This window comes from Dendrobates tinctorius, unplaced genomic scaffold, assembly GCF_039654945.1.
Source record: "Dendrobates tinctorius isolate UK_male_01 unplaced genomic scaffold, ASM3965494v1 ptg000177l, whole genome shotgun sequence".
NCBI lineage: Eukaryota > Metazoa > Chordata > Amphibia > Anura > Dendrobatidae > Dendrobates > Dendrobates tinctorius.
Window position 1 is genome coordinate 4,996,419 of NW_027361844.1, and position 23,314 is coordinate 5,019,732.

Genomic DNA, 23,314 nt, shown 5'->3' on the forward strand with positions numbered 1-23,314 from the left:
GCATTGAAATCTGCTGCAATGACCCGGATACTGCGTTCATCAGACATCAACACAATTTCTATCACCTCCTCACGTGTTAACCTCTGCGACATGTCAATGGCTGTAAACAAAGAGAAACTTGTAAATAACTCATGAAAGAATAAAGTTACGTTAAGGTTACGTTAAAACCAAGCACACCTTTGTTTTTCTTGTGAAATTCTCAATAAGTTTGATGTGTCACTTGACTCTTCCCATTGGAAAAAAAAAGTTGGATCCAAAATGGCCGACTTCAAAATGGCCGTCATGGTCACCACCTATCTTGAAAAGTTTTCCCCCTCCCATATACTAATGTGCCACAAACAGGAAGTTGATATCACCAACCATTCCCATTTTATTTAGGTGTATCCATATTATTATGCATTTATATAGCGCCATTTATTCCATGACGCTTTACATGTAAAAAGGGGAAATATAGACAAGTATAATAAACATGTGTAAGACAAGGGACACACAAGTAGATATACATGGCCCATCCTGTAGATCATCCGCACTTCCAGCTTTCCATGAAAGATATGCACGTATCACAAAGTGGTGGAGGTTACATAAGTAAGAGTCAGTGTGCTGTGCAGTGTCAGTGCAAGTTGGTCTAAGAATCGACTGGCCGTGGCTCTTCCACACTGAGTATGACAGCCTCATAAAAATATATGAAGACGACATGTTCTGGTTGGGAGACCTGCAGACAGTCCAAGCTCGGACCGATTTGCACGGACATCTGTTTGAGCCCTCAAACAACCACCAACATGCTTGCCTGTAGGCAGGCTTTTAACAACCTATTCCCACAGGCTGACTCAGTTTCATATGTGTGCTGAACGATCTGTAATATATCGTTCCATGTGCGTTGGGTGCCATTAATCTAGGAAGCACAAGTCTTGTTTACCCAGGACAATGTGCTGCCTAGAACAGTGCTCTTGCGCAGAACAAAAATTAGATTTCACCTAACAAGGGTTTTGCTTGTTCGTTAGGTGATCAGCAACCTGCTTACAAATCAAGAATATCAGAAAATGTTTGTTCCTAGAAACGCTGGTTCATGATAATCGAGCATATACACTGTGCTCCTAAATGCCACTATGGAGTAAGCCAAACCTCCGACCCCACAGTGGCTTCCGCTGAGGTCATGCGCCAGAGCAGCGGCTTCTCTTCGTTCTCATCAGCATGCGATCCTTTCTAAAGAGGCCTTGTGCTGCCGAGAACAATGGCAGTCTATAGCACAGAGCAATTCTATACACATCTAAAGCTCACACTGACTGTCTAATGAGGCTACTTAAAGACTGCTGATCAGCAATCATGGAGCCGATCTGTGGTCATTTACTAGCTGCAATGGGCTGGTGTAAAATCACACAGCCTAACTAATGGACTAACATATGATTACTTACTGCACATCACGGTTACAGTCTTGGGGAGCCAAGTAAGGCAATATCTATGATATACAGTAATAATCATCGCTTGTTCTTAGTCTTCCCCCAGACAGTAACCCTGGCTACTGATGGGTACTGATATTCTCCTTATTTTTTTGGTTTAAAGTAACCCTGACATGACCTGCACTGCATTTAATAATCGGCTTATTATTTTGAGATTATTAAAGGGGTTGTCGAGGGTTGGAACAAATGTCTGCAGTCACTACTGGACAACCCCTTTAATAATCTTATAATCGTAAGAAGCTTATTATGAGATTATTAAATGCACTGCAGCACATGCAAGGGTTACTGTCTGTCCTGGAGGCTTTCTATACCAACAGCCAGGGGCTTATAATAGGACCCAGGCAATAAATATAATAAGAGACCCCATTGCCCTACACCCCCCTACCCAGACAGCAACCATGGGATGAGCTGGAATGCATACACTCAAAACACAAAGTACCAAGCCTTTGGTAGAATGAACTCCCCGGTGTGCCCGCTCACCCCGTACCCCCACAGTATGTCTGAACTTAATGAACCTAATACCTCCAGCCACCAGACTCCTACCCAAGACACACAGTGCAGGCCAGCAACTACGGGCAGCAAACCAGCATCCAACGAGCAGCGGCAAGGATTATGACTAAAGAAGTCGGAGTCTCTGAAGGCTGTCTAGGAGCGTACAAGGAGGAAGGCCAAAGTGCGGGTCCACTCATAGCGAGCACACCGGGTGGAGCTAACTGCTTGTCCTGTTCACTCCAACCCACAAGGAACGCTGACACTGACTGATTGACCGCAAGCCTGGCCGCTGTGCAAGTACCTACGGTAGAGAGGGAAGCAGGCATTTTGCCGACTGAGGCAAAAGTCATCTTGTGGTACTTCTCAACCAATCTGACCACAAGACATCTTAAGGCCTTATGGTTAAATTTTACTGTAAGATTATTGTAAGCAAGCTTTCCTAGGAACTGTCATGTCACCATACTCATCCTGTCTAACCAAGCTGCTGATCACCTGATGAACGAGCAAGATTCTCGTTCGTTAGGTGAAGCGATCCTTTATCCTGTATAAAAGCCCATCGTTCTCGGCGGTGCATTTTCCAATATAAACAGGAGTGGCGCTGCCGAGAACAATGACAGCCTCCGTGCACTGAGCCATCTATTACAAACCGTTCAGTGTGCATCTGGAGTGGAGTCGCCCTGTGCAATCAAGCTATGAAACAACTCTATGCGCATGCCGCTAGGAAACACGCCTTCTTTGGGGACTTTTTGGACAAGTTTTTCAATTCCTGAAGTTGTTTTGAACTTTTTTTCCTGAAAGGTTTTTGTAGTCTCCTGAGTGGCCAGTAACTGTTGTGTATGAGTGAATTCCATCCCAAGTCTCTTAAGTTGAGGATCCAAGAAAAGCACTTCTGAGCATCCGCGCTGCTTTAGTGATATGGATTTCTGAAGAATTCTTATCACTAAAGCAGCGCGGATGCTCAGAAGTGCTTTTCTTGGATCCTCAACTTATGATACCTAGTGGACGCTGTCCACCTGCACGAGCTCTGCAGCAGCTATATGACTGCAACAAACATTGAGAGTGGTTGTGTCTGAACACAACCCATAAAGGGTGAGTACTCCAGAGTACTTTTATATTTTAATTGATTTATACCAGGTGAAGCCCTATGTCTGCGCCCCCGCCCTTGTTTTCTCTTATCCCAAGTCTCTTCAAAGAAGTGACATTGTTTCCCCCCGCTGGCATTTTTCAAAAACTGTAGCGGGAAAAAAAATGCTCAAAAAAGACAACCAGAAATAGAAAGTGAACCAGCACCACAAATCTCCATGTGCACATACTCTTAAAATGAATTATGGAACAGACCACAAGCCTTTAAAACAAGATTGCAGTCATTTTAAAAGATCTGATGGAAAGTTCACATGTGGCAAATTCCATGCAAAAAATGTCATCCTCCATTCATCTGACTGCTGTACATCCATGGATTTCTGCATTGCACATTCACATGAAAGTCCCAGAAGTGTCTGCAAAAAAATTCTACTACACATGGATATACTAAGGATAAGTATATTCCAGCCATATCAATTATAAAACTATATAAATGGGGGGGGGGGTGATGATTACAGCTTCCCTCCTCCCTGCACAATGATCCACGAGAAGATCACAGCATGCCTAGTAAACTCTCTCAAAAGACGCCAACGAGTCACCTGCAGCCTACTGCCCTCCATATAAACCATAGCTCCATACCTGGTTAAGAGCTCAAGCACGCTGGCCACCCCATAATCATGTAGAAAAAAAACAGAATTAACAAATATTACATCCACAATCAGAGAATAAAAGACTATTAGAAAATAGGAATACTATTATAGAAACCCCAACGCTCTGCACGAAATATGTGTGAACCTAACCTTAGGTAATGCTGACAAAATCTGCCAAGAGACCATGCAGCGTGTGGGGTGTCCTGAGGTGGTACGAAAGTTTGGGTTTCGAAACACCCCAAACTAATTGTTCTGAGGGGAGAGAGGAGTTGCTGACAGAGATGTAGGCCAATACAGCTCAGGTGGATGGTGCCGAGGCAGGCAGGAGGGGTGTACAATTGGGACAGAGAGCGATCAACCTATCAAAAAGGAATGGTCAGTCCTAGCCTGGGAAAGGGAGCCTGTGTGTTGCCATTATTACACGATCTGCGCTCTGGATCGCACCATATACACTTTCTAAAAACAAGAGTGAGAAATATTTTAACAACAGGAGAAAAAAAATAAAAAGTTCGGAGTTTATAAGGGCAAGAAAAAGAGGATTGCTGACTGCCCATCCAGGGATCTCCGCACGCGGCGATCATCACATCACACTGAGGATCAGTGGTAATTCCCAAACAGCGAATCCATCTTTACGGTGGGCTCCATGTGCATTAACTCCTTCCTGCCTGGACACGTATGACATCATAACGAGACATAGGATAACAGGGAATATCGTCACCAATGACCAACGAGCAGCCATAAAGGTGACCGAGGTCACAGCATCCCCACTGGTGTCACAACTGATCCAGCAGGCACCATACAGACCCTGCACAGAGGACATTAATGGCCCCCCAAAGCTTGTACAACATGGCAGAGGTGACTCCTGTGATATGAGGGCGAGGCGCAATATATATACAGGCTGGATAGCTATATATATACATGAGCTGCACATACACCCAGAGCAAAGCAAGACTGAGCACCGACCTTCACGGCCACCGCACCGGCTGCTCCCGGGCTCCGGTTTCCTCCTTGCTGCTCCAAAAGGCGGGCCTTCCTCCAAGCTCACCAGGGAGACTGTACTCATGACGTCACGCTTTACTGGTCCAATAGACTCGCTCCCTTGTAAGCTGTCGATCAATTCACTGTAGAAAAAATGTCAGTTCAAAAAAAGGAAAACGCCGGAAGCTGGAGTCGCCATATTTGTTATGGGCAACAAGGACCAGCGTTGGATTAGTATATGGGAACATAACAGACAAAAGGAAGGTAAATGGCGCAATGAAAGAATGAGCCCAGTATGTATCGACTGTGGAGTTATAATAGTTCTAGAATTCGGCGACATGTCGGTGTTTTATGTGAAGTACTGGCAGAAGACCTGTCCTGTAGGCACCGGGCGCATGCTTATGACGTAAGCGGTCTTCTTGGCCGGGATTGGCCGGCAGCTTACTGGGCTCCATGGGCTGGATGGTGTCTCCCTGGGCGATAGAGAAGTCCAGATCAGGTCAGCAACACAGGAAGTTGTAATACAAGGGATTTCCTTCTAACACAGAGAGGCAAGAACAACACAAACACACGTCGGAGAGCCAGCACTGTCCTCAGCTCCAGCAGGCACGTCAGTAGCACCAAGAGCTCCCTGCATAACACACAGACTGGCCATAATCGGGTGGAGTTACTGTATGCTGATTATATGGCGCCAACATGTTCTGCAGTGCAGTACAGAGATCACAACCACATCAGTGATCTCCCTACTACACACACAAATAGGGCCAATATCAGGGGAACGCAGCCCCTCATATGACTACAGAGTGTGGGACATAAAGGGGCATCCACCCATGCCGAGGTCATCCTGGGCTGATGTGTACCCCCTGAGCCCCCACGTTTACACTAATCCATGAGATCCTCGTCATAATACGCCATTGAACGTTGTGACGACATACGATCCGCATGAATAGTGCACACTGGACGGAGCAGCCGTGGAGTCTCCGCACGTAATGTATACACCTCTGTACTAATGGCTGCTGAGCAGACACTTTGCTACTTTTAATCTGTTTGGTACTGAAAAAGATATTGATGTTAACAAGAATCCTATGTCTTTGTCTGTGATCCGTAATGTTCTTTCTACAAGATTGCTCCCTTCTTGTTTCCTACATGCGCTGTAGTTTTTACATAAAGTTACATCTACGGTCATAAAATGAATGGTGAGGCGGTAGACTGCAGTTCACACTGCCCTGTTTTCTGCTACGTTTTTTGGAACGGTCAAACAGAATAATGTCATAAATGGATCTGTTGCATAACCGATGTAAATGTAAGCAGAGAAGCCCCTTTGCTCATTAAGGGGTCTGTCTGGGTTCCGTTATGTATCAGTTTTTGGAACAGAAAAAAAAAATCTTGCCTGATGCAGCGGAGCAATTATTTTTTACATTGTTCCTATATCCAAGAAGTATCATTTCTCCTTGCGGAGAATGACATGCTAAGCATGTCGAGATGAGGAGACTTAAAGCCACAATGCTCCTCTGGGAAATATGCTAATTATGCAAATTGTCTCTTCAGAGAGGAAGAGGACTAGAACTCTAGTGCCACCTATTAAAAGTAGCAATCCTAAAAGTCAATGTCGACCCTAAGTGGATCCGACAGAATGTTAAAACAGAAGTGTGTCTGAAGTCTCCTGGCTCATTCAGTCGTCAGTGGTTTTTCTCATACACAAAAATGGTTGGGTTTTAGATCAGAGTTCTAGATCAGAGTTTCATCAATGTGTGACAGGTTTTTTCATCAGTTTTTCTTGTATGCAAACAAAATTACTGATGACAATGTCTCAGGCCTCTGCTGTCAAACAGGCATTAAAAATGGACAGCACACAGATTGCACAAGGATTTTTTTCACAGGCCCATAGACTTGCATTGGCAAGTCTGATCTGTGACTCGGATCAAAATTTGGACATGTCTTTATGTTTTAAGGCGCTCCACTCATTCTGAAAAAAGACCCAGTTTATGTGAACAACCCCATAGACTATCATAAGTACAAGTTCTATCAGTGAAAAACACAGGTAAAACACATCCATGAAAAAATGATGTCTGAATGATCCCATTCCCATTTTTGATCAACTTTAGCCACGTTCATACATTCAGTGTTTGACCTCAGTATTAGTAAGCCAAAACCCATAGTGGGTGATAAATGCAGAAGTGGTGAAGTGTTTCTATTATACTTTTCCTCTGATTGTTCCACTCCTGGTTTTATCTTACAGATACTGATGTAAATACTGAGCAAATACTGAGTGTGGCCTTATCTGGAGATACCTGGCTAGAATTGCCATATAATAACTTCTCATGCCACTGTCTCATTCTGTTTCCTGTCCAATTCCTACCACAAATTCTAAACTCCAACATGGTTGTACAGTGACATCATGATTACATACAGTAATCACTTAATAGCCATGTAAACAAATCTTTTTACCCTGTTGTAGAAAATAAAGGTAAATTATTTCTGTTAGTTATTGTATCTTAAACCTGCCTTACATCTTCTGTGTTTAGGACCCTGGGTGGACTCATGAAAAAGCCACCACTCAATAAGTGTATTCAATGTCTTGTCTGGTAAGTTTAGCAATAATGGTTTATGTAGATTTAAAATGCGAAATTGCAATGGAATTGCAAAATGACATCACATTTCCCAGAAAAGTGTAAGGGTGTAAAAGATACAACTCATTCCGAATCTTGTGAGGAGGCAGCATTGGACTTGAAGAAGAACCCAACCAAGTCCGTATCCATAGACCTCCATTCATTAAAGAGGTTGTCTGGCCTTAGGGTACAAGTCTGTAGTCACTCTATGTACGCTGTGAGGATGCGCCGCGAGTGGGTGGTCATGTGACTGCGATTTGCATACTTCCAGCCACATTTTGACTAGATGTGTCCCTTTTCATTATCCAAGAAAAAAAGTGTACACAGAAACCAGAGTTACAAAAAGAAACCTATAAACTTTATTTTGATAAACACACATAAAAAATTAATAAACAGACAAGACCTTAAAAAGTGGGAAACCACAAGGTGGCACCACTACCCACAGAGAAGCCATAGGGAGGTTGCAGGTACAATAAACATCCAGTTATTGCTATATATACGCTAATATCAAGAGCCCCATAACATCATGGTGTAACTACATAAACAACATATAGCTAGTTCATAAGCAAAAATAAACAGGTGCAAATAGGTATTACCTCCCGTGAGTGATGGTGTCAGCTCCAACGCATGTGTGGGCAAAAACGTCTTCCTCTGTGTCCCTTTTTCATGCAATACACCTGTATTCAGCAAGGCCACACACATCTAGTCAGAATGTGACCGCGTGTATGCAAATCCCATACTTGCATCGGAGAATCTGGACCGCGCACGTGTTGTGAGGCGTCACAAATCTGCAGTCACACAGAATGACTGCTGACTTGTACCCTTAAGCCAGACAACCCCTATAAGAATGCCATTGTTATGTTATAATGATGAAAATTGTCTGCGCCACTGTGCTCTTGTGCCAGACATGTTACTGCAGATAAGGAATGGAGATATTTGTGCTTTGCAAAAATTCTTTTTGTAGAATAAATCATGCAAGTTTTAGTGCAGGTTTACAGTCAAAGTCAGGGAAGGATGTAAAATGATACAATAAGAACCTGTAGCTGGCCTCTCTTTTGTATCTACGCCTGTGTTTGGCTCAAAATTCTGTGCTATAAACTTGCAGCAAAAAATGCATACCATGCACATGTGATTTCTGCATGTTCTGGAGTATTTAAAGGAAATCTGTCAGCAAGTTTATGCTATTTTACATGAGAGCAGCTTATAGAGGTGTCAGAAGCCCTGATTACAGTGAATTGTCACTTGCTGGCTGTATTTTGCTGTTTTAGTACAATCAGTGTTTTATCAGCAGGAGATTATCACTACATGTCTAGGTGTCTTGTGCCTCCTAGTCAATTGCTTGGTGTGTCCTCACTCACACCAATGATTAAGCAGCTTGTTGACAATGTACTCTGTACACAGAAAGCACCCAATGTGGACGGGGTTATGCAGGACTTACCATTCTGAGCACTGCTACATCTACAGCAGAGAAAACTGGGATTGTATCAAAATGACAGAATGTAGACCTGCAAGTGACACATCACTGGAATAAGGGTCTCTGCCCCTAAATCATGTTGCTATCAGATTACATAGCAAAAATCTGGTGAAATATGACAGATGCTCATGATCCCTTAAGTCTAACTATAAAATGCAGATAGCCAAATTGTTGTTCATCTTTATGTAGTGTTACCAGTTAATGCAGAAGTAAATGCAAATTTTTTTTCGCACAAACTAAGCTTGAATTCTGATATATTTAGATTAGTAAATCAGCCTTGGTTTATTTCTTTATGAAAAACTACCTTTCCCCATTGGACTGAAACGCGTCTATAGATGCACCATTGGGAGAAACAAGCAAAGCATTTTAGTCATCTTTCTACTGATACTGAACCCCACACATAAACTTACAGAAAAAAAGTGTCAAATATATTAAATTAAAACAAAGATTATTTTCCCTTTTTTAAAACTTGCATAACAATTGCTCTTGATTTTGACAATCAGACATTTGTCTGTGTAGTGTAGTCACAGGATGATTCTTGTAAGAACCTTAAAAAGCCAGGTAGGGTTGAGACGATTTTGTTTCTCTGTCTATATTATTTAGAGTAGGATCAGGACATGTGTACTTGGTACTTACTGATGTATTCTGCCACTTCAGGACTGTTCCTGCCTTAGACGGACACCTGTGAAATCTATAAGCCAAAGTAAAGAATCGAACACAAGTATCTATCCACACTGGGTGAGAAAAGGCTTTATTGTGCTAAATATTACCACATAGCCAGTAAAATGACACAAATGTGTTTTAGCATCACTGTACTTTTTGGTTACTCACTTGTGCTTTTAAAGGATTAACTTCTTTCAGTTAATTCCCTGTCCTAAAGGCCCCTTTACATTTAGTGATGCACCAGTGATCCCGACCACAATACGACGCGGTCAGGATCGCTGGTGCATCGCTAAATGGTCGCTAGTGAGCTGTCACACAGGCAGATCTCACAGCGATGCAGCGACGCAGTGGACGATACTTACCTTTCAGACGTGGCGACGAAGACGTCCTCTCGCCCGCGTCCATGCGTCACTCGTCGGCGCCAGCAGGAAGCGCCCGACGAGAAATGGAGCTGCACGATCAGCGACAGACAGCGGGGGAGCCGGTCGGTGGTAAGAATCACATGTAGCGATATCGCTGCTGCCTCACAAAATCAGTGATGCTTTAGCGATATTGCTAGCGATATCGCTATGTGTAAAGGCCCCTTAAGGATTGGTGCAGGCGACAGTATTTTCGGTCCGAGTGCGATACGACAAAACATTGGATCACACTTGGACCTATGTTAGGCTATGGAGTGCTGCATATGTCTGATTTTTTTCTTCGGACTCTGTTCAAGGAAAAAAAAATCACTGCATGCCCGAGTTTGATCAAATATTCATATTGCACTCAGTCATTCAGATCAGAGAGCACGGGAAACGGAAAACAACAGACTGCGCTCGGATGACATCTAATTTCCGCAGCCTCACAGAATGGAGGCATTTGTTCCCTCCATCTTCTCATCTGAGAGAATTGGTTTACACTCTGGTAAGAGTGAGATTAGCATAATTGATCTGATTTTCTTTCATGACAAAAGACACACTCCTTTGCACCTGCCCTTAGAATAGGCAACACATATTAGATCAGTGGGGGTCTCATTCACAGCACCTCTGCCAAATTGAAGTTTGTGAGTACAGTGTCCTTTTCATTGTTTACCCTGGTCAGCACTGCACAATTATGTACACATGTCATCCCCTGAGGAAGAAGTGTAAACTTCGAAATGCATTGGGAAATAAAAGTACAATTAACATAATCTGGAAGGAGTGATCTGTCGAGCAGCGCACGTTTAATCCATAAACTTTCTCCTTTACAATCTGATGATTCGTGGTCACGGAGTGGCCCTTTGGATGTGCAGCAGCCTGACCTTCCGTTCCTATATGTCTGAAACTCTCCTACATAAGGTGAGTATAATGATTTGACTTTATATCAATCTTTACTCGGGTAAGACCCTATTGCGCTTTTTTCCTTTCAGCTGTCTGACTACTCAAGAAGATAACATAGAAGCAAAGTGATTCTTCTTCCCTGTAAGCCACCAACAAAAAGTGGGAAGCGTTATTTTTTACCTACAGTGGCTTGCAAAAGTACAGTGTGTCCGTAAAGTCATGGTGCACTTTTGACCAGTCACAGGAAAGCAACAAAAAGCGATAGAAATGTGAAATCTGCACCAAATAAAAGGAAAATCCTTCCAGTTACCTACTAACACCCTCGCACCTCTCCAGTCTGTCCTTAACTCTGCTGCCCGACTAATCCATCTCTCCCGTCACTGTTCCTCTGCTTCTCCCCTCTGCAGATCCCTTCTTTGGCTCCAAATTCCCTAACGTGTCTAGTTCATATTATTAACATTGACCTACAAAGCCGCCATAATCGTTCTTCTCCATGTATCTCCGAACTAATCTCCCAATATCTTCCAACATGTAATCTCCAGTCCTCTCCAGACCTCCTTCTCGCTTCCACACTTGTACGTTCCTCATCCAATCGCGTCCAAGACTTCTCTCAAGTGTCCCCCATCCTCTGGAATTCTGTGTCCCAACACTTGCGATTAGCCACCACATTCGGAACTTTTAGATGGAACTTGAAAACCAATCTCTTCAAGAAATCTTACAGCCTGCAATGACCCTGCTCCTTCCTTCCTTCCTACAGGATGGTCTCCTTCCTTCCTTCCTACAGGATGGTCTCCTTCCCCCACCATCCTGTAGAGTGATAGCAGCCCCCCCCCCACACATATCAATAAAATAAAGGGGGGGAGGTCAAATGGCTGCACAGGCCGCAATAATTTATTCTTTATTATTCACTCAAGGTATTTTTTCCTGTCACAAAAAGGTCAAATTAAGGTCCGCAGTTTCTTCTCTGGTCTTTCAAAAGTGGTCAGAACCAGTTTTAACCATCCCTTTTGGCACTGTTTTTGGCGTCTGATTGGTGGTTATTTTTAGCAGTTCATTTAACAGTATCTAAGGCTGTGCAGCTTGCTTATTTACCTCAGTAAGGCTTCCTGTCAGGAAAGAAGATTCCGGTGTCATCATGGAAAACCTACTTCAGCAGCTGATAGCAACAGCCGGTGAAGAGGGCGGTGTGGATTGGTTGAAGAGCTGCCTTTCTATAAAACCTGCCCAGGCAGCTTCTGAAGCCATTCCTCCCCCCTTGGATCCACCTACCCAGCTCCAGCCTCCGGTGGAAGTATCGTCGCTGCCGTCGGCCTCGGTTGGTGGTGCCAGAAGAGGAAGACCGTCGACGTCTTATTCCCCATCTCCAGCACCACGGGATTCCTCTCAACACGAGCGGGCACAGAGCAGGAAGTCCAGACCTTGGCCTCCCAGGAAATCTCACAGTCCCCCGCGAGATCCTCAGCAGCGCCTCCTTCCCAGGCCATCGACGCCATCTGCTACCGCCGGCAAGGAGAATGAGCACCGCAGCCGTAAAAGCGCTGCAGCGGCTCTAACGCTGAGCTCTCAGGCACCTTCAACCACTGCAGCTCCCAGAACAATGGCGGCGGCGCTTCCATCTTCATTAGACCAGCAGTCAGATGACGAAGAAGACGGCTCCCAGGATGACGTCATGCAGCTGTGCTCGAGCTCATGCTGCTCTGCGGATCAAGCTCCTCATGACAGAACAGCTGGAAGGGGTGAGAACTTTGCTGTTCCCTTGTCTGTCTCTCACACAGATCTCAGACACATAGTCAAAGATGTATTGGCAGAAGCTCTAGGCGATGTTTTTAATTCAACCCCTCAGCCGTCTTTGAGCTCTGGACATGACCAATCTAATTTAAACATCTCTGCCCCTAAAAATATTTTAAGGAAGCTCTCACATGTGAGCTGTCACCTCTTGGATTCCGTCTGAGCGCTGCTACTAAGGAGCTCATATGGAATAATGAATATGTTGATGTTTTTTCCCTCCTCCCTCTCAGGTATCAGCACAATAGAGGGGATAAGAGAGATGACAAGCCTGATTTGGAAGATAATAAACGCGGTCCTGTAAAATCATTTAATAATTGGCTACAGGCTTTATCTATTGTGCTGTTCTCGGTGAGAGGTATCCGAACCTATGCAGCAAGCTGTTTCAGCATATTGACATAATTTTGGAGGCATATAAGAACTTCGGAGACCTCGCCTGACTTAATTATGATGAGGCATTTAGGCAAAAGCTAGCAGTTCACCCAGATGTTATTTGGGGCATTAAAGATGTAGGTATTTGGATCAATTTAATGCTCCCCAACGTAATACCGTAACTAAGCAACAGTCTGCTCCTCTTAAAAGGGCAGTCTGTTTCGCTTTTAACGAATCCTTCTGCAAATGGAACAATAGCTGCAGGTTTCAGCACGAATGCTCATTCTGTGGCAACACACACCCAATGTCTTAAGTGTTTTAGGAAGCAATCAGCCTAGCAGTCAACTAGTAAAGACACTATCACAAAGAGCACGGACTCTAGTGAGTCTGGAAAGAATGCTTTTTTGGCTAAACAAATATCCAAACAAGGAGAGCAGTAATTAAATTTTCTTTATCGCCTTTATTGGGGGACACAGATTACCATGGGTGTATGCTGCTGCTGCTAAGAGGCTGACACTATGCAAAACAAGAAAATTAGCTCCTCCCTGGCAGTATACACCCACCGACAGGCACCAAGTATCTCAGTTTGTGCTTAGTGTCTGTAGGAGGCGGACCGGGATCTCCCCAGATCCGCATCTAACCTTTTTCTTTTAGGTTTTGTGTGTGTGTGTGTATTAATCTTTTCCCATTTATTTTCCAGATTCTACACCGGGAAACGGGGTAAATGTTCACCTTGCTTTCCCATATCATGCGGCTGAGAGAGCAATGTGGTGTTACCCACATCGCAACTCTCAGGACCGCAGGCAGGACCCTTTCCCTATCACCCTCGGGTGCTACGGGCTGACTTCAGGTGGCGGGTCCTAGCCAGTTCCCCTCCTCACCCCTCTCCTGGGACAGGGCTGAGAGGAAGACGGCGGTCACCGGCAGTGACTATCCCTTGCGGGCAGAAAAGATTGGCGCCGTCTTCTGCACTATTCAGACATAGTGCGGGGCAGAGGACATTCATTCCCAGCGGCCATCCCTCAGCGCGGGCCCCTGTGGTCATCCTCTTCAGGAAACATGTGGACGTCAGGTAAGCAGCCTAAAGGGCTACCATCAGTCCCATGCTCGCTCCTTACAAGCCTGGTAGCAGAGTCTCCTTTGAATTTCCCGCCCATTCTTCTGCAGCCGCGTTCCTCTCTGCAGCCGCGCGCCTTTCAGCTCCCACGCCGGGTCCCCTTCTCTGAAGGCAGTGGTGCCTCTCTCCCTTACCTCCCTCTCCACTGCGGCGTCACGGGCTCATCGCGCCAGGGTCAGGGCTCCGGGGGCAGAAACCGGCGCCGGTTTTTACTTTCACTTTCCAATCTGCTCCGGTGCACGCCCACTGCAGAGCACGCGCTTTGTTGGCGCCAGTCATCAGCCCATCACAGGGCTACTTTCGGTTCATGGATCCTCTTCCTCCTTGTGACCTGCCCCCCCCCCTCCCCACACACACACACACACACACACAGGCCACAGCCAATCGCACAGCGCTGCAGCCCAGCTCCGCTCATCTCTAAGGTCCTGCGCCTCTCTGATTCCTCGTGTGGGACACGCCAGGGATCTCAGCTTCGGGGACACTTCTGCTGTTCTGCTGCACATCAGATAACGGTGCTGGTGACGGTAGGCTCTTATTTTTTTCTGAGCCCCTAATTTTAGCTCCCGCGGCAGTATTCCCTGTTCAGATACTGGCCGCAGTAATTATGCAGTCCTTGCATATGTGCAACCCTGCAGGGGCTTCTTACCCTAGACCCACCGCTACCCTCTACGCCTGCGCGCACTGCAAAAAGAAGTGGGCGTCAGGTCAGTCGTCTCCCTTCTGCCCGTCCTGCAGTCTTTCCGTGATGTCTGCCCCACCGGAGCACCCCGAGTCCCGGGATGAGCGCACCCCCTCCTCCAGAGTGGGCTGTTGCTATGTCTCAGTCAGTTTCTGACCTGACTAAAGTCTCTCAGTCCCTTTTCCAGGTCTTAGAATGACTTCCGCAACTATCTTCAGCCACCTGTGCTCCGGACCGCCTCTCACGGTGAGTCGTCTGCACCTGACCGCGACCTCCACAGGGACAGGCCGGGTAGGATTTCTAGGAAGCGCGTTCTTTCTAGCTCGTCTTCCAGCTCGCAAGGTCCGTCGGCTCCACCCAGGCTGCTTTCCTCGTCTCCCTCGTCAGAAGACGACCTTAGGTCAGACAATGCTCTCAATCGGGATCTGACTCAGACGCAGATAACATGTCCAAGACTCAGGACATGGTCGATAGTCTCATATCGGCTATTTTCAAAACGCTCGAAATAAAGGAAGATAAAGCTCCTCTTCAGGACGGCTCCGTCCCCTTTAAACGAACGAAACCTCCCTCCCGAACCTTTCCTAATCACAAAGAGTTCGAGACCACTTTATCCAAACACTGGGAGCACCCTGAAAACCGCTTCTCAGGCCGCAGGTACTTAGACGTCCTGTATCCATTCGATGCGGATCTTCTTACAAAATGGACGAAAGCTCCCGAAGTGGACCCACCAGTTTCTCGTTTATCCTCTAAGACAGTTCTATCCCTTCCGGACGGGGCATCCCTTAAAGATCCAACAGACATGGCCAAATCAATTTTTTTGAAGCATCAGGCGCCTCTTTCTGTCCTATTTTTGCTTCTGCCTGGGTGGCAAAAGTCATTTCAGCTTGGGCAAAAATTCTTCGCAGGGGCATTCTGTCGTCTGCCCCTCAGGACGAGTTGGCAGATCTGGCAGACCAAATTAATCATTCGGGTAAATACTTTTTGGCCGCCTTCTTAGATGCGGCCGGGTGTGTAGCAAGAGCTAACAGCAACATAGTAGCTATACGCCGTATCCTTTGGTTGAAGTCTTGGAGTGCGGATACCACCTCCAAGAAGTCGCTCACTAGCCTGGCATTTCACGGCTCTAGACTCTTTGGCGCCAAGCTGGATCTGATAATCTCCGATGCACAGGTGGTAAAAGTACCTCTCTTCCCCAGTCTCGGCCTAGACGTTTTTTCAACACAAAGGCTCCTCGGCCGTTTAGGTCCTTTCGTCTCTTCCCTTCAGCAGAAGGATCATCCAGCAGGACCGGCCCTCTGTCTCCAGAGATCGCAGAAAACCATCGTATAAACCCACTCCCACTGGAGATCAAGAGCCCAACCCTCCAGGTCCTCAGGCTCACGCTCCGGTAGATTTTCCTCAATGTGACGGGTCACCCCCACCTGGAAACTCTTCCAGGGTGGGAGGCAGACTTTCCTCTTTCATGGACGCATGGTTGTCTGTTGTCGACGACGCTTGGGTCAGGGAAATCATCATGTCTGGATACAAAATCGAATTTTCTCCCCCCCCCCACAAGCAGGCGCTTCTTCCTGTTGCGATCACCAAGACAGCGGTCCCAAATTCCAGAGTTCCTTCAAGCCGTTTCCTCCCTTCTTTCCGCCTGAGTTATCGTCCCCGTTCCTTCAAGCAAACGGTTTTCAGGTTTCTACTCGAATCTTTTCATAGTTCCCAAAAAAGACGGCTCCCTTCATCCAATCTTGGACCTCAAGTTGCTCAACCGCCACGTAAGGATCCTCCACTTCAAGATGGAGTCCTTGTGCACGGTGATAGCCTCAATGGAACTCGGGGAGTTTCTCTGTTCTGTGGACATACAGGATGCATATCTTCACATCCCTGTGTGTTTGCAACATCAGAGATATCTCCGCTTTGTGATTCAGGAGAACCACTATCAGTTCACGGCCCTCCCCTTCGGCCTAGCTTCCGCTCCCCGGGTATTTACGAAGGTGATGGCAACAGTCATGGCTATTCTTCGCTCCAGGGGGATTCTCGTCATCCCTTATCTGGACAACCTCTTGATCAAGGGCTCGTCCCGCCAAGACTGTCTTCAGAGTCTTCAGATAACCCTGAATACTCTCGGCCGCCTCGGATGGATAGTCAACAAAGAGAAGTCTATCCTGCACCCTACTCAGCGTCTGACCTTTCTGGGCATGGAATTCGACACAAATCGAGCCCGGGTGTTTTTTCCGAAGGACAAATTTTCAGCTCTTTGCAAGGGAATCCGATCCATAAAACGCTCAGAGCCCATTCCCCTTCGGTCCTGCATGAGGGTCCTGGGGAAGATGATAGCTTCCATGGAAGCAGTGCCTTTCGCACAATTGCACACTCTCCCTCTCCAGCTGTCCCTCCTTTCAGTCTGGCACAAGACCTCACTTTCTCTGGACCGTCCCATTCTCCTTCCACTCAGAGTAAGGCAATCGCAGACTTGGTGGACATTGCCGGCGTCAGTTTTCCAGGGAAGATCCTTTCTTCCGCCTCAGTGACAAGTCATCACCACCGATGCCAGTCTCCTAGGATGGGGGGCAGTTTTCCATCGGAAAACGGCCCAAGGGCACTGGAACGCACAGGAGACTCTTCTTCCCATCAACCTTCTGGAAGTCAGAGCAATTTTTCTTGCTCTCCTCCGTTGGCAGCCCCTCCTCGTAGGCAAACCAGTCCGCATTCAATCAGACAACGCCACGGCCGTGACGTACATTGACCACCAGGACGGTACTCACAACAGGCAGGTAATGTCAGAAGTGGCAAAGATACTGCGTTGGGCAGAGCGTCACGTTCCGGCGATCTCCGCCGTTCACAGGCTAATGACCCCTTCACCCCACAGTCTTCAATCAGATATGCCAGCGTTGGGGCATCCCGGACGTCAACCTCATGGCATCTCGGATGAACAACAAAGTTCCTCTCTTCGTAGCCAGGTCAAAGGATTCTCTAGCCGTCAGTTGCGACGCCCTGGTAATTCCGTGGTCCCAGTTCCGACTGCCTTACCTGTTTCCTCCCCTTGCCCTGATCCCAAGGGTGGTCAAGAGCATAAAGTCAGAAAGCATCCCAGTAATTCTGGTGGCTCCAGACTGGCCAAGATGACCTTGGTACGTGGAGTTGGTGAATATGCTCGCGGACGTCCCCTGGAGGCTTCCAGATCTTCTCTCTCAAGGCCCCCTTTACCACCAGAATTCTCAGTCTCTGAGTTTAACGGCATGGCCGTTGAGGCCGTGATTCTGAGAGAATCAGGTTTTTCCAGCCGGGTCATTCAAACCATGATCAGAGCTAGGAACCCAGCCTCCTCACACATTTACCATAGGTACTGGAAGGCTTTTTTCCGATGGTGCGACGATAACGATGTCTTTCCATTATCATTCTCCATTCCATCCATACTTGGTTTTCTCCAGTTCGCTTTTGATGCGGGCCTGTCCCTCATTACCCTCAAAGGCCAGGTATCTGCTCTGGCGATTCTCTTCCAGAAGGATCTGGCCTCCTTACCGCAGGGGAAGACCTTTCTCCAAAGAGTTGTCCATGTGGCTCCTCTTCATCATTCTCCGATAGATCCGTGGGATCTCAATCTAGTTCTTGGCGCTCTCCTAAAGGTGCCGTTCGAACCTATCCAGGACATTCCTCTGTCCCTTCTTTCATGGAAGGTGGCTTTCCTAATCGCCATTACATCCATCAGGAGAGTTTCTGAGCTGGCGGCTTTATCCTGTCGTTCCCTAATCCTCCACCAGGATAAGGTCGTCCTCAGGCCGGTTCCTTCCTTCCAAAAGTGGTATCCCCGTTTCACATTAACGAGGATATCGTCCTTCCCTCATTTTTGTCCTGCGCCTGTTCATCCCCTGGAAAAGTCGCTCCACAAACTGGATCTAGTGAGAGTCTTGCGTGTCTACCTTGCCAGGACCGCTTCTTTTCGCCAATCCGATTCCCTACTTGTCATCTCTGAAGGTCACCAGAAAGGGCTTCCGGCATCCAAACCCACAATCGCTCGCTGGACTCGTTCTACCATTCTGGAAGCCTACCGACTTCAGGAAAAACGGCCCCCTCCGGGAGTGAGAGCCCACTCCACCCGTGCTGTAGGGGCTTCTTGGGCTGTGCGACACCAGGCTTCGGCCTTACAACTTTGCAGAGCCGTGACCTGGTCGTGTTTGCACACCTTTGCGAGGTTCTACAGGGTTCATACCCAGGCCTCGTCTGATGCAGCTCTTGGTAGGAAGGTTCTGTAGGCGGTGGTTGCACATCGGCTGACCTAAGCCCTTCCTTCTTTCGTTTCTTTATGGCTGTTCCCACCCTCGGGACTGCTTTGGACCGTCCCATGGTAATCTGTGTCCCCCAATAAAGGCGATAAATAAAGAGGGATTTTTTGCGTTCTTACCGTAAAATCTTTCTTGGAGCCTTCATTGGGGGACACAGCACCCTCCCTGTTTAAGTTGTACCGTGTTGGGTCTTCGAGTCCCTTGTTGGGTTGGTACATATGTTGATAGTTTTTGGTTGCTTCTCCTACTGCTTTCTCACCAACTGAGGTACTTGGTGTCTGTCGGTGGGTGTATACTGCCGGGGAGGAGCTAATTTTCTTGTTTTGCATAGTGTCAGCCTCCTAGCAGCAGCAACATACACCCATGGTAATCTGTGTCCCCCAATGAAGGCTCCAAGAAAGAGATTTTACGGTAAGAACCCAAAATCCCTCTTTTTTAAGGTTTTCTATGCGTTTTTTTCATTCCCTCATTTTCAGGCACTGGTTGTAAAGTGGTTAAGAATTTGCCTTCTTTATATGCGCACATTGCCGTTGCTGAAGAAAAGATTTGTAGCGAATTAACTGCAGGCAGGATAGCAGGCCCGTTCTCGTCCCCTCCTTTTAAAGATTTTAAAGTTTCCCCTTTGGGCATTGTCCCTAAGAAAGAATCTGGATCTTTCCGTTTAATTCACCATTTATCTTATCCTTATGGTGCATCATTAAATGACGAAGTTGACGCGTCACTATGCTCTGTCAGCTACGCCTTTTTTGACACAGCTGTGGATATGCTTAGGAAATTTGGCCACAATGCATTGATGGCTAAATCAGATATCAAATCCGCATTTCATCTTCTCCCAGTCTATCCATCAGGTTTCAATTCCCTAGGTTTTTTCTTCAACAATGAATTCTTTTTTGACAAATGTTTGCCAATGGGTTTTTCTTTATCATGTTTTTACTTTGAAACCTTTTTGTCTTTTTTGCACTGGGTTTTAGAATCTAACTGCCCTGGAGTTTCTATTCTCCATTACTTGGATGACTTTCTTTTTGTTGGCCCTCCTGATTCCTCCCTTTGTTTACAAACCCTTTCTAGATTTTTGCAGATGTGTTCTTATTTTGGTGTCCCCTCCCACCCTCCCCTGCTTTATGTACTTGTCGTGAGGTTTATTTGTGGGATAATCGCTCATTATCTGGGTGGATTGGTTTTGGGATGATTACAGTGGTTATTATACGTTTATTTATTGAGGTTTGGATGTTAATTTAAAATTATTTAACTCTAAATAAAACTCATGGCCGTTTTTCCTCCATTGATAAATGTGTTATGTCTTTATTTACTACATGCGTCGGTCTTGTGTGTGTCAGGACTCTAAGGCTGTGTGCACACGCTGCGGATTAGGTGCGGATTCATCCTCGCGGATTTAGTAAAATTCGCAGGTGAAACCGCAGGTCAAAATACCTGCGGTTTTACCTGCGGATTGCTCTGCGGTTTTGCCCTGCAGTTTTTCATCTCCTCAATGGAGGAGATGGCAAACCGCAGCAGAATCCGCAGAAAGAATTGACATGGCAATTCTATCTGTGGATTGAAAACCGCAGATAATCCGCGCGGAAAATTCCGCACCGTCTGCATTGCGGTTTTTGATTCCCATAGGGAATCATGGTACTGTACACCGCAGCAAAAACTGCTGCGGGTCCGCAGCGGCCAAAACCGCTGCGGAACCGCAGCAAAATCCGCAGTGTGTGCACAGCCTAATGTCAGGACCCTGTCAGCGTCGGCAAACTGCCATGCAGAGCAGGGTGACTTACCCACACTATGGGAGGGCGCGGATCCAATACTTTAGTGAAAGTTCTGAGCACGGGACCTGCAACACTAAAGGTAGTATAGAGTACCAGGACCTACGATCATGTGACCACAGGGGGCGTGGCTTAGCGTCCTGCTACAGTAGATAACTGTAGGATTCTATTACAGGAATCCTGGAGTGAAGATTAGGGGAACTCAGGTCAGACAAACGGGGGGGTCATACACAGAGAGGGCGGCATGGTACCAGAGGAGCAAGCGGAGAATAGTCAGAATGTAAGCAATGAGTCATACACCGAGATAGCAACGTGGTACAAGGGGGGCAGTCAGAGAGTAGTCAGGTCCAAGGCAAAAGAGTCATACACGGGAATAGCAGAGCAGTACCAAAGGAACAGGCAGAACTCGTAACATGGACAGAACCGGGTCAAAACCAAACAAGCATAAAGTATCACAGTCACAAGGCACAACTAACTCAGCCGAGGGCAGGAGTATAACTGACACCGGGCCTAGGTCGAGTGAGCATTAAATAGCCGCCCTCTGCCAGAGAGAGGCAGAAACAATTAACCCCTGTCTGACCAGGATGGGCCAAAGACAAACCCTATCCTGGATCATGACAGTGTGGCCATGTAAGCTCACAAGAGCAAGGTCCTCTCTGCACGAGTCTGTCATTGTTAGTTTGTCTACTGTAATTTCTATCTGTATTTTGTGTCTAACCCTTTTCTCATGTACAGCACCAAGGAATCAATGATGCTCTAAAAATAAATAATAATAATATTATGTTTCATTGGATCAAATGAAGATCATGATCCCCAAGGACATAAACTTGGCTTGACACAAATGTTATTAATACAGACCAATCAATCACGGGGACATGATCTTCACCTTGTCCATTATTAACTGCATTGTAGCAGAATGGCTCCTTTACCATTTTAACCCCACAGGGGGCAGCACCTATTATTTCAGCCCCTGCTCCAATATTAGGATAACATAGATATCACTAGCAGCACATAAGCAGCAAACACCTGCAGACTTCAATGTAACTACATACTTTTTGAAAGCTTGAGGCCATATTTTTCGCAATAAACCATCTGCTTTTCTGGAAGGCAATGTATGTCTAGCTGTTTTATGCCTTGTTAAAGCTTATTTTGAACATTTACAGTTTAAATGTGACTAAACAGATGTATATTCTTGTCTCCTCTGGTAATTGTGGCATATGTACCTTATTAGGGGTGTTAGCCCAAGCTGACAGTTTAAACTAAGCATATTGCCCTGTAAGGAATATGACCCATATAAAAATTGTACCTTTAGGGGTCTAATTGCTGTCTCTGTTTCACAGAAACTGAAGTACAATCATATATGCTAATCACGGAGTTCGTTGCACCCTTCCTGTGGCCATGATGCTCAGTGCCCCGTTCCGTCCACTGATTTTGTATGCATGCCTGTGCATAGCTCACCGGTGATTGACAGCTATGGCTTGGCTGGAGAAAACATTACCTGCTGAGAACGTTCCCCAAAACAAAACCCAAAATATATACTCGCCTACCGGCTCTCCACTGTTCCTCTACAGCGCTAATCGCTGGGAATGTCCTCCACTAATTCCCCAAGGGCAAAACTCATATATGACCTCTGCGGCAATGACATTCCATATTACCCTGAAGAAACAATGTCCTATGTCTTTTCATGCTTGTAAGGGACCATAAACTTGCTGCCAATCAGCAACTGATTGACTACAGTGGTCACATGACATCTCTCACTGGAAGAGGAAGTGAAGAGACTGTTGTAGGACATAGCCAGTAGTGTGGAAGAATGGATCCAGTAGATGAGTGTATATATTTTGTTTATTTTCCTTTTAAGGCAACTATTGCTAACATTAGCTTTTTTTTTTTCTTACTGTTCATTTATTGTATGTTCATCCTTTTGCATGTGGGTCATTTTAGACATACAATTGTGCTCAAAAGTTTACATGCCCCGGCAGAATTTTTGCTTTCTTGGCCTTTTTTTCAGAGAATATCAATGAGATTACCAAAACTTTTTCTCCACTCATGGTTACTGGTTGAGTGAAGCCATTTATTGTCAAACGACTGTGTTTTCTCTTTTAAAATCATAATGACAACCCAAAACATCCAAATGACCCTGATCAAAAGTTCACATACCCCATTTCTTAATACCATGTATTGCCCCCTCTAACATCAATGAGAGCTTGAAGTCTTTTGTGGTAGTTGTGGATGAGGTTCTTTCTTTTCTCAGATGGTAAAGCTGCCCACTCTTCTTGGCAAAAAGCCTCCAGTTCCTGTAAATTCCTGGGCTGTCTAGCATGAACTGCACGCTTGAGATCTCCCCAGAGTGGCTCAATGATATTGAGGTCAGGAGACTGAGATGGCCACTCCAGATCCTTCACTTTGTTCTGCTGTAGCCAATTACAGGTCGACTTGGCCTTGTGTTTTGGATCGTTGTCATGTTGGAAAGTCCAAGCACGTCCCCTGCTCAGATTCCGGGCTGATGATTGCAAATTTGCCTCCTGTATTTGCTGATAACGTGCTGCATTCATCTTTCCTTCAACTTTGACCAAGTTTCCTGTGCCTTTGTAGCTCACACATCCCCAAAACATCAGCAATCCAC

General features: G+C 46.1%; 2 protein-coding genes across 11 annotated transcripts in view; one reads left to right on the forward strand and one right to left on the reverse strand.

Annotated features, from left to right (window-relative positions):
- Nucleotides 1-4,781, reverse strand: part of TRAK2 (trafficking kinesin protein 2) — a 93,852-nt gene extending 89,071 nt beyond the window's left edge. For 2 of the 4 annotated variants that reach the window (XM_073551495.1, XM_073551494.1), the window contains exon 1: nucleotides 4,643-4,780. The gene's annotated coding sequence lies outside the window, so the exon portion shown is untranslated. Of the gene's footprint in view, nucleotides 1-4,642 lie in introns of all 4 variants that reach the window. The other 2 variants (XM_073551493.1, XM_073551496.1) reach the window with 2 other exon arrangements.
- A 22-nt stretch (nucleotides 4,782-4,803) lies between these two features.
- STRADB (STE20 related adaptor beta) overlaps nucleotides 4,804-23,314 on the forward strand; it is a 122,388-nt gene continuing 103,877 nt past the window's right edge. For 2 of the 7 annotated variants that reach the window (XM_073551498.1, XM_073551504.1), the window contains exons 1-3: nucleotides 5,154-5,263; nucleotides 7,183-7,242; nucleotides 9,398-9,478. In XM_073551498.1, coding sequence (XP_073407599.1) covers nucleotides 7,231-7,242; nucleotides 9,398-9,478 — 93 coding nt within the window. In that variant the 5' untranslated portion in view covers nucleotides 5,154-5,263; nucleotides 7,183-7,230. Of the gene's footprint in view, nucleotides 4,951-5,072; nucleotides 5,268-5,510; nucleotides 5,644-7,182; nucleotides 7,243-9,397; nucleotides 9,479-23,314 lie in introns of those variants that run through there. The other 5 variants (XM_073551502.1, XM_073551501.1, XM_073551499.1 and 2 more) reach the window with 5 other exon arrangements.